Here is an 11,949-nt window from a genome sequence, read left to right as displayed (position 1 = left end):
TTCACAAAACAATGGTTGCTTGATGTTTTGGCAACAATGCGACATTGCATTTATAGTCCAAAGCACAAAAAAAAACACCAAGATATAAAAACCAGTTAACTAAACAATGTTACATATTTTTAGAATCCTGAATAATTGACTAATGAAGAATACGACCTGTTCTCATCATTTGCATTACTCTTTCTCACCTCAACTTTTTTTCTAACTGAATTATTAGAACTTTTACAAATGGATGCATCCATTCCGACGATCGTGTAAAATTCTAACCTCTTATCCTTTGCCATCTCCAAATCTCCATCCCAAGAAGTCTCTATTATGAGTTGAATCGCTCTTTCCTTGCTGCCATCTTTGCACATTGTTTCACCTATCTCTTCTAGCACAACATAGACCTTATCTGCAGCAATCTTTCGGATCTGTATATATATATATTGGACAAAACAGAATGATTTAAAAACATATTTATATTATATTTGAAACATTTTTTTTTATTTTCTTGTCTTCATTTTCATTGTTTCATAATTCTAATATTTAATTTATGCTCTACATTTTATTTTAGTGAATACATCGTCCATAAAAATGTATTATTATCATATTTTATTTTTTTCATTTTTATAGACTATTTTAATTTTATTTTTGTTTACTATCGTAGTTTACAATTAATTTTATCAGGTTTTCTTATTAGTTTTGCATGATGCATTTTATTATATTAGTGGATTATATTAGTGAAATCTTTAATTTAATCATAATTATAAACATAGACCTTATCTGCTGCAATCTTTCGGATCTGTATATTGGAGGAAACAGAATGATTTAAAAATAAATAAGAACTTGGCGGATACTTTGTGGTTAAATGGTATACTACCATGAAGATTTTATCTATAACACAAAAAAATGAACCACTCATACCATCTTTTTCAGCAATTTTGATTTATACCAAGACTGCTAAATTATTCGGCGGTAGAAATCTGTGTTATTATTTAAAAAAAAAAAAAATCGCTTTCTCATAACTCAGGTTTCAACCACTGAAAAATTCAGCGGTCCTGGTATAAAAATCGAAATTTGCTGAAAAAGATGGTATGGGTGAAATTTTCTTTTTTTGTGTGTTACCGATAAAAAAATAAGCTTGGAAATAGCACACATACAGTACTATTTTCCTGGGGAGGGTAGGTTCTCCAACAGGGTAGCCTTAGGTTAATCTATGGCCAGGAAAGAGTACTTGCACCAGAAAAATATATATATATATATATCAACCTCAGTTAAACCCTAAAAATCACAAATAAGGGGGCCAAAAGGGCGATATGCATTTTGTACACATACTATGCCATCAGTTGATATTCCGTGAATTTTACCTTGGGGTAACGATGGCCAAGAAAGAAGACAAGGGAAGAGAATGCACGCAAGTTAGTTTCTGCTGTATGAGATGAAATGCACTCGAGAATTGAAAGCCCAGTACTCAACTTAGTGAAGTCCTTTGATGCCTTCAACTCAACCGAAAGAGAATCCAAAAGAGTGGTGAATAAGTCCACGGTGTTTCCCTGTTCATGTGTCAACTTTCATTGTAAATAAAAGCTGAAATGTATACTAATTGGAGATTGATTAAGTTTATGTAGGCTTGCTCAAACTCAAGTTCGAAATTCAAAACTTAATTTAGTAGTAATCTATTATAGATCAGGTTATAGTAGATATTATTTCGAACGGTCATTTAGAGTGCATTTCTAAAAGCAATCTAATTTATGAGTAAACTGACCTCCATATTTAAGAAGAACCTTTTACTGAGTAGTACGTCAATAGTCTGCAAGGGGTAAAAAAAAAGGTTAGAAAATGAAGCTCCATAGAAGTGTTCAGAAAATAATAAGCATAAAACTAAAAAGGGCAAAAACGCAACCGTGCTAAAGATTAAACCAAAAATTAGTATCCAATGCAAACTCAAGTTGTGCTATGACACCAGAAACTTGACAGAGGTGTCAGATAAGATGCTTAGGACACATTGACCAAAAATTTCAGAAGGAAGACTGTAGATTATCACATTTATATGTATGATAATTTATCAAAATTATGATATTTCGAATTAAATTGATTTGAAATCATAAGCACAGAAGAAAAATGTATAAAAGGGTAATACCATGCAATCCATTTTATAAGCAAGTGAACGGAACTCTTACAGAAAAGTTTCAGGTGTGGACAGACATCAGAAGAAAGTATACAATATGGAGAATCTTTTGTTTTTTATTGGGTATACTATAGTATACAATATACATCATAACTTTCTTTCACCAGTTTAAAAAGGATACACACCTTGTATGCCGGTACAATAACTCTGTCGCACTTCTTATACTGTTGGAGAAGCCAGACAAAATCATTACTCAAATTATATTCTTTATTCTTTCCTGCATCACCTTCACTAGAGGCTCTTAGATACTCTATCAATGCCTCTAGTGACACCTTTCTTAAAGATTCTTGCAATCCTCCAGTTGAGATCACAAGCCCAGAAAGTACATAGTGGCTGTAGGCGGTAATCAAGAGAAGTTTAACTAACCTTGGATAAGAAACCGTTGATACCTGATAAGAGGTAGTTCACAATAACAATAATTTGCAATCAAAACTTTAAATAATAATACAGTATCATTCCAGGTAACTGATACAAGTCCCTAAATAGAACAAGGACAGATTAGGCTTAAGATGTACCAAATCATAATCCATTAGTAGTTTCTAACTTAAAATTATGAGTGAGGCTATGGTACTATGCATAGCGCAGATTGGTCCATACTATGGATCAATATCTTCATTTTTAAAGTTCAGATAGTCAATCTTAACAGTTCAACACATCCCATATGAAAATGTACTTGCAGACTAAATTTTACATTTTTTTTATTTTTTATTTTTTACTGCTTTTATAGATAAATAGAAAATCACTACTTTTGAATGGTCTAGAATTTTTAGATCAAGTGATTTTCTACCTATCTACAAGTACATTTATCATGTTGAACGGTTCAGATCAAGTGTTTGGACTTTGAAAACGGAGATATTGATCCATAGTACGGACCAATCCGCGCTATGCATAGTACCATAGCCTCACTCCTTAAAATTATTACAGAAAAGAATCTTACACTCCACTCCAGCTCTTGATCATTAGGAAAAATTTCCTCCAAGATGTCCCTATGGGGAATAAAATTGACATGAAGATTTCGGCTGTATAGAATCCTTTTTAAAGTTTTTGCAGCTATATCCCTCATCTTGTCTATTTTCTCAACAGCTTGTTTCAAAATTCCTCCAACAAGTTTATTGGCAATGTCAGAATCAAATAGAGTTTCATCAGAGTCTCTCTTGCAGAGGATGTATGTGCACCTCTCTAAGGCATCCATGGCTGCTTCCCGGACCCACGAGCCGACGTCTCCTCTATTGTCAACTGCATAGTCGTCAAGTGCTTTGAAAAGCGTGACCATGACTTTATCCTTTATAAGCAAGTAAAGAGCGTTGCTGTCAACTTTCCATTCCTCTGTGGAGATGGTTGTTAATGTTTCGCAAACTGAGATTAATCCCTTCACAGCCTGGACACGTGCTTCAGCATCTGGATCATCCGGTTTGTTCTACATTCACAAAAAATGGAAATAATCATATATAATTAAATGAGATAAGATATAAAATTGTCTTTCAGTTCAAACCTAAAAATTTAGAGTGAGGCTATGGTACTATGCATAGCGCATATTGGCCCGTACTATGGATCAATAATTTCATTTTTAAAGTCCAAACAGTTGATCTGAACCACTTAACATGATCTCCATATGAAAATATACTTTTAGATCAAAATTTACATTTTTTTTAGAATTTTTTTACTATTTTTTTAGATAGGTAGAAAATTACTTGATCTAAAGATTCTAGACCATTTAAAAGTACTGACTTTCTACCTATTAAAAAAATTCTAAAAAATATAAAAGTTAGTTTGCTAGTACATTTTCATATAGAGATCACGTTGAATGGTTCAAATCAACTGTTTGGACTTTAAAAATGCAGATATTGATCCTAGTACAGACAAATCTGCTATGCATAGTACCATAGCCTCACTCGGAAATTTATTCTAGTTCAAAGCTAAAGGAAGACAATTCTGTACAAAAAATTTGAAAACCAAGAAAAAGTAAAGTTGTCACTGCATACTTACCTCACCAGTGCAGGAGGTAGATAGCTTTGTAATTACAATATTCCAGGAAACAGCCAAGAATTTGTAGGGTAGTATACCGAGAGCAAGAGCGGCACCTCTTCTTGCTGCTACATTTAAGTCATCTAAGAGCTTAACATAATTTGCAATAATGTCTTGGATGGACTTGTCACTAGAAGAAGCTAGATAGGTCGGGATGAAATGCTTCAATGCATCCACAGCTGCACACTGAGAAGAAATCAGTTAATAATGCTCGTTAGGTTTAGCAACCTGTCCAGAAATATTTTGTATTGGCAACTATGAATGTTGTTCGTCATAGCTATTATAGAGTTTGCATGGCTATTCAAAAAATATTGCACACCCCTGCTCTATTTTATTTAATTACTGAAAGTGAATAATCTATCTGAAGGACTTTGGGGAAAGATGAGTATTCAACTATCAAGTAAATATCCTGGGTTCTACATACCTGAATTTGGGCATTAGGATGCTTGAGATTCTCATTTAATGTGTCTAGTAAACTCTTCTTTATCTTCTCATTTAATGGTATCTTAGAAAGTGACATGCACTCAATGAATCTAGAAACAGCTGCACGCATGATTTCTCCTCCCTTTCCACGATAGAGGCGAGCTTTCTCTATTGCAGGGACAAAGCCTGATAATGCCTTTTGAATATCTGTTAAAAAGTGTACACTATATCAACAAAAACAATATAATGTCCAAGGCATAGCTTATATTGACAACAAACATATTTGACAATAATTACAAAACACACAACATTTCTAAAAATCAAAATATTAAAATTTTGATATGTCCTCTGACATTTAGATAGGCCCATGTATTAGATTTTTTTGTGCAATTTTAATAAAAAATTGATCATCCATATAACAGTTTGAAAAATTAACGCTTCAGTTTTATTGGCATTTGATTCTCAAATTGCAGCAAAGTTGATACATGATCTATCTATATAATAAATAATGCTTCTATAATTTTTTTAGCATTTATTTTGGAAAATTGCAACATCATTGTCATGTTTGTGAAATAACAGTAGTTGTCCGTGTATCCTTTCCAATGTCCAAATCTGTTTCCCTCGCAGTTTGTGGTTTTCTCTATGATTTGTGTTTCTGTATTTTCCAATTAAACTCACCATATTCAATAAATCAACTATGCATTCTGTTCAAGGGGTCAAATCAGAATTAATTAAATTTGATTACCAAAAAAATCTGTAAATTTCCAGTAGGTTGTACTTGTACAGGTCTGGTAATGTTCGAGTCATATTGAAAATCCAATTCCCATTACCTGGTATACAATCAAAGAAAAAGAAGGAAAAAGGAAAACAAACATCTCAGAAATTTTACGAACCGGAAGGAAAAACAAAGCCAAGGTGATGCAAGGTCATAGTAAGTTCTCCAGCTGCTAGAGTGGCACCATGACGAGTGCAAAGGTCTGATGACAGTGTTAAGGGAATAATTTTCTCAAGTACATATCCTGGAAAATAGTCAGGTTCATATTTTGCAAGAGCTGAAATAGCCTCTGCCGCCAGCTCTCTCAGGCCTTTTTCCTGAAAAGGGAAATAACAACTTGAGTAGCTCATATAGAAATGTCATTAGCAAGTGCATGCATAAACTAACTATCTGAAGTCTGGACCAGTTGGTGCCAATAGAGTCTCATTATGCATTTTTCTGCTTCTCTTGTTGTGTTTCATTCAGGTGTTAGGGTTTTGTGCTCACATATTGCACTGCTGCTTTTGTTTTGTTTTATTCAAATTTGTAGATGAGCAGCCTTACTAACCTCTCTGTACACTATATTGCCATTGCTTTGGTAGAAACCAGAAGGTAAGCATTTAAAAATGGAACAGTAACCCTCGGACAGTACAGATTTCAAGAAAGCTGGATACCAAAAGTACCCAGTAGTTTAATCAAACAAGCATGCATATGGGAGAGAGAGAAAAGTACCCAGTGGTTTATCTTACTGCTCAAAAGTTCCTCCACAAAAGGATAGAGGTACACTCTATACTCGGCAATAGAAACCGCCACATTCAGGTAAGAGTTTGACCGTGAAGAAAGTGCAAAGTAATCAGCCAAATTAACAATGTCGATTCCATTAGGAAATTCTCCCTGCCTCCCTACATTCTCTTGAAATGCAGCTGAGGCGGCTCTTCTGCAATTTACCTAAATCACCAGCACCAAACACAAACAGTATAATATTCTTTAGTTGATGTTCACGAGATCCAATTTATTTTTTAAACTCACTCTTGTTTTCCTTGTGATGTCAAGGAGATGGAACCAGTTTTAGGTACAATGCAAACAGAGGGAGATTTGACTATCACAATTGGGTCTGGACAAGAAATAGAAGATGAAGTTTTAGAAGACTTATGAAGTTTAGTCGAGATATTATTTTACTTCATGTTTTAGACTTTACTGTGGAACTTTATGTAGTATATATGATTTTTGGTTATTTAAAAAGTAGTGAACTCTAGGAGTATTATCTTTTTTTTTTGATGTAGAGGCTTTTATATTTCATCAATAGAAATTACTGAGGGATGACCTCACTTTCATCAAAAAAAAAAAAAATGTTGGCGAGATCCAAATAAGAAGAAGTCACCGGAGATAAACTTGTAAAAATAATCACCTCTCGGTCATAACAAGCGACTCTTAGAAGGTGAGGAGCTAGCTGCTCTAAAACTCCTTTCATATCTTTGTTGGAATAAGCTCGACCAAATGCCCAGCACACATATGCAGCTGCATCCCTTACGTGGGACCCAATACTGTGTGGGCCCCTCCTTACATCATAGTGCAATGCCTGAGAAATAACAGGAACTACTTGTGGAAAACTGACAGGAAGTAGCACACCTCTTCGAGCCAGTTCAGCCAATGCCAAGCAGCCTCCATGCCACGACCCATCTCCCTTTTGAATACAGCACATTACATAAGTTTAATGATTAAACTTATCCTCTACATTTATTATAAAAATCTGTACCACCAGGTACCAGTGAATTGCTGGTCATTGATAGTTCCTGGTACAGGGTAATTCTCAGATTACAGGGAGCATCATATCATCAGGTTTGTACTGATATGGAACTGTACTTTTTGCTCATAACCTCATTTAAGGGCCAATATTTCTGAACTGAACACAAAGGAACAAAAAAGGAACTTAACAAATTTACTATTACATCAAGTCAAGTTTTAAAATGACAATACAATACCAAATCCCTCGTAGAACTTGTTATAATTTCTAATACCAAATTATGTATTAATTTTTACAGAAAAAGGAACAAAATCAGAAGTACTGACCTCACCAGTGGAAAAGAGATGCAAAACGGAGGAGAGAACTTCCTCCGAGAGAGATGATGTTAGACGTGCAGTTATCCGGCCAACACCTTTTGCAGCAGACCATCTCACAATTGTATCCTGTAAAAGAATTGTATTGAGGTTTCATATTAAATAAAATTAAAGAGTCTGTTGTTTACCATCAAAGAACAAACTTTGTTATTATATTTGATCTGTGACATAGTGCAAACTATCCTATGCAAAACCACTATTAACTCGATCAAAATATAAGAGCATTCACTTAAGAAACCATTTAGAATAAGAAAACTGCATGAGAAATGTGTTAAATTTCAATTTTATTTGTATCGCTGTATCACTGGTGGCTGCAATATTCTTTGGAAAAAACAATGATGCAAACACTAATATCATACATACAAGCATTTTTTTTGCAACTCTCATGCAATAAGAGTTTTCAGGTAAATTAATAATTGACTCTCTCGCTCCACCTTTTTCCAAATATTAATAATAGATGGAACCATAGGCCTAGCACGGATGGTAATAGGCATTGCTTCTCTATGGAGAGACACAGGTTCAATTACCGCAAAATACATCCAAAAGGAAAAGGATGCTTGGGTCAACATGACTCTTATTTCAAAAAAAAAATGGTTGTTCCAATGAACTAACCAATTATTAGAGAAAGGAAGATAAAGAAATTATGATGGCCTTTTCAAATCAAAGCATGCATATCATGCCTTTCTAGATCTTCAGCACAAAAATATTTTAGCAATACGCACCGAGTCTCTCAGACCAGTTAAAAGCAAGTCAATTATCTCCTCTACTGTTTCTGGTATATTCATATCCTCCTCTTCTTCTTGGAAAGAATTAGCACTCGTAGTTCCATAAATCGGATTATATTGTTGCTCGATATTACAAGAATTCACTTCTCCGGCACCATTTAGTGAAAGATTGGTTTGCAAAGAGCTGCTTTTTGACTGCACAAGAAAAGCTGTTTAGATCACCAGATTGAAGAAAAGAAGAAGTGCACAAATGCCAGATACAAGGAAGTACCTAATCCATATAATAGAGTAATAGCCTTGACTAGGTTCATTTTGATCCAAAGTAACATGGTATCAGATCTATTTTTTAAGTCGAAACTATACTTGCAACAAAGAGCTTAGCATTATGGTAATATAAATCAAGTTCCGCATATTTCCAATCTCCAACTACAATAGATAAAGAAACTCAGTTGCATTAACTAATGTCGGTAGTACCAGACTGGTACATAAAATGAAAAAAGGTTCTTAATAATGTTCCCGGCTTAAAGAACTTGATGTTGATTCCAGTAATTAGTAGAAGAGTTGAGAAAATAAGTGAACCTTGTATTGCCAAGAAGGAGCACGAGGAGGCAAGCAAAGTAGACCGAGACGCTGTGACAGTTTGACCGAAAGTTTTCTAAGCAACGGGCTTTGGTTTGCAATGCTGGACTTCATTAGAAAAGAAATATCACTCCAAATGGTAGAAACCGCATCAAACAGATCTTTTCGAACCCCAACCTGCACCAAAAATGTAAATTATTAACTAACAAAATTTAACCATTCACTCTTAGTGCTGGACATGATATTTCAGTTATGTTGGTAAAAGTATTCTAATGAAAGACACAAAGAAACACAATCTGAAGATGAAATTATAAACAAGAAAGAAAAAAAATGCAAAAAAATGTTAAACATAGCATTTTTGGTGAGAGCTGGAAGAGAAATGCAATAGATTATTATGGTGACTGATACTAATAGACACTGTTGCTGAACACAAATGGCAAAGCATCTTGCCACTGTACCAATGTCAGTACTCTTTCACTATATTTTTTGCACAGTGAAATTTTTAAGCATCACAGCATAAAACAGTACAATTAAAGAGAGATCATTTTTGGCAAGATCCTGTGCAAAATATTATTATAGTGGCCGGTACTAACTACTAACAGACAGTGATGCAAAACCTAAGCAGTAAAGCATCTAGCAACTGCAATACCACTGTTAGTACCTTTTCATTGTATATTTTGCACAGTAAAACTTTTATGCATCGCAAGCCCAAACTATACAATTAAACAATATAACACAGACACAATCACATCAAATTTGATCAATATACCTTGAAAATAGATGCTAAAGCTTCTAACAAACCAATTGACCTGAAGTGGTACTGAAAGTCATCTTTCACAGCTATGAGGACTTCATGCGCCCACTCCATAAAACTGTATCCATATAATGTTAATAACCAAATGCAGATATTAGCAGCAAAACTAGTAAATCATATTGCCAATATACAAGTTTGCTCAAATTGTTGTTTTTCATAAGCCCGTTATGACTTGAAAAAGAAACTATCATGCTAATGATATATGAGAAAAAGTGATTAAGTGGAACCTTTTAAATGCCTTTGCCATATCAGGACGGGTCAACAGCTTAGCAAGAAGCAACCCAGAAAACCTCCTCATGGGACCCGAACTTGCAAGATAATCCTTTGATATCTCCACTATTTTTTCCACCAGAGGAACTACCTCAACAGCCCCCTCCTCATCACCTCCAATACTACTGTCCACTGTTGATATATCAAACGGGATGAGAACAAGTATATACAGCCATAAAAGCACCACACACTTGGTCTCCATTTCTCCAGTACTCTCCTGCCTTAGAGATGTACCTGAAATGGTTTTGTGGCCCTTTTGTAACAGAGAAACTGCCAACTCTAGGTCTGACACCTGGTGTGGGAAGAAACGAACCACGCTTTTGTATCCGCAAACATTGACCAAGGTATAGATTATAATGCATAGGGGCTGGATTATGGCAAGGAGTTGGTCAGTTTGGTCGAGGAGTTCAATGGATCGAGATCGAACTATAGACATTATAGGGGAGATTATAGCCTCTAAGTAAGGCTCGAGTAGTTGACCTTCCTGTTGGTACTTGTCCATCTACAATAGAGAGAAAATCCCTGAAAGTTGCGCTTACCAATAACTTCTAATGAGTTAAAATGTGTTGTCACAGAAGACAAAAGGGGGGATTCATATTGTCTGCAGTAACTCAAAACTGCACAACAAATCCGGACCGTCCGATCCGTATTGGCACGAGTATTAAAGGGGATCCGTGCATTACAGGCATGGATCAGATTGGCCCGGATACTGATTGGACGGTTGAGATTCTAAACCCTAAATCTGAGTTACTGCAGAGGATATGAAAAAAAAAAAAAACTTCTTATACTTTTTTTTTTCTTTTAATTTGGGATTTCATTTCCCTTTTCCATCGTTTTTCTCAACTAGAGTGCATTAGAGAAGAACATAATGTAAATTTCTCTTTGATTCGTGACTGACAGCTGATATGCATTCAGATAGATTCAACACTTGGAAAGTAGATACTGGTAAAAAATATATATTCTGGTTCAAACTCATACATACAGTTATAAACTTATAATATTTTCATAAAGATAGTGAGAAGGCTTGACATTTATTGATTATAGTACCGCTACTTTTCAACCACAGTTACTATTTGGTTAGAAAGGGGAGAGAGAGAGCATACAATCGATCGGATCCTGTTGACATCAGAGAGGTTGGTTACGCCATTTTGAGAGACAATGTCTCCGAGAATTCTCTTCACATCCTCCCATTCCTGCAAGAAGTACCGACGAAGCACGCTCTCCTTCGACTCCTCCAATTCCTCCTCTAGCTTCGGATCCGGCGGTTGGTGATTGCCGGAAGAACCAACGTCGTCGGATCCGACGGCTGTAGATTGGTTCTTCATTGCTGCTGTGGATGGGTTCCAAATCTTTTGCTGAGGCTTACTGTGTTGGAACTTGGAAGAGCACGGCGGAGTGGTGGGATTTGAAGAATTCGGACCCCCCAGGTACCTGAGGTGCAATAAGTAAATCAAGACGGTTATTTTAACTTTACACGAATCTCAAAGAAAACACCCATGGTTTCTGTAGGCACCGGATTGAGTTTTACCCGGATGGAATTAATTTAGACTGTTCATTTATTTAGGGCCTGTTCGGCTCCCTACTGTTCACCGTGGGAAAAAAAATTTGCTCAGAGCTAAGTTTTTATTCCCACGGTGAACAGTAAAATTCAGTTCAAAATTTTTGATTCCCACGCCCATTCCTATTCCCTACTGGGCTGCCGAACGGGCCCTTATATTGCATCTCAGGTATGTGGGGGATACGGACTCGGTTTTTGAAAGGACTCCTAACGACAGTGCGAACTGCGAACGGATCTAAATTTTGTCGGGTACGGATCCCCTAAAGTAACTAAATTTTGAAATTGGATCTGGACTGTTTGATCATAATCGGGACCAACCTGGTCCAATTTAGAAGTCACGGACCCCCTTAATATGCGTGCGTATTCTACTCGGACAGTCCGGATCTAAAGGCAAAGTTTGAGTTACTTTAGAGGATTTAAATTCAATTTTGTTACCTGATCACTTTTAAAAGATTTTGGAGTCCGAAATTTATTTATCATTTTTTTTAAAAGAAAGCTAAAATATCATCAAAA

The 11,949-nt window shown here is 35.5% G+C and overlaps 1 protein-coding gene across 2 annotated transcripts; it reads right to left on the bottom strand.

Annotated features, from left to right (window-relative positions):
• TTN1 (ARM repeat superfamily protein) lies at positions 1–11,284 on the bottom strand. Of its 2 annotated transcripts, XM_078304898.1 has the most exons (17): positions 10,982–11,284; positions 9,836–10,380; positions 9,564–9,666; positions 8,795–8,971; positions 8,213–8,410; positions 7,443–7,559; positions 6,781–7,056; positions 6,105–6,320; positions 5,512–5,710; positions 4,620–4,825; positions 4,157–4,381; positions 3,108–3,587; positions 2,296–2,559; positions 1,748–1,792; positions 1,350–1,535; positions 761–784; positions 1–389 (listed from the first exon to the last, which is right to left on the bottom strand). In XM_078304898.1, exons 1-17 carry the CDS (start codon positions 11,201–11,203, stop codon positions 120–122), a joined length of 3,753 nt encoding a protein of 1,250 aa, XP_078161024.1. In that variant the 5' UTR covers positions 11,204–11,284; the 3' UTR covers positions 1–119. The 2 variants fall into 2 exon arrangements, with proteins under 2 accessions (XP_078161024.1, XP_078161025.1); XM_078304899.1 differs by lacking the exon at positions 761–784 and having other exon boundaries at positions 1–413.
• Between the last annotated feature and the right edge of the window lie 665 nt (positions 11,285–11,949).

This window comes from Carex rostrata, chromosome 7 (genome assembly GCF_964058835.1).
Source record: "Carex rostrata chromosome 7, lpCarRost1.2, whole genome shotgun sequence".
In the NCBI taxonomy this organism is placed as follows: domain Eukaryota; kingdom Viridiplantae; phylum Streptophyta; class Magnoliopsida; order Poales; family Cyperaceae; genus Carex; species Carex rostrata.
The sequence above is the reverse complement of the archived record's forward strand: the minus strand, read 5'-3'. Positions and strand labels throughout refer to the sequence as shown.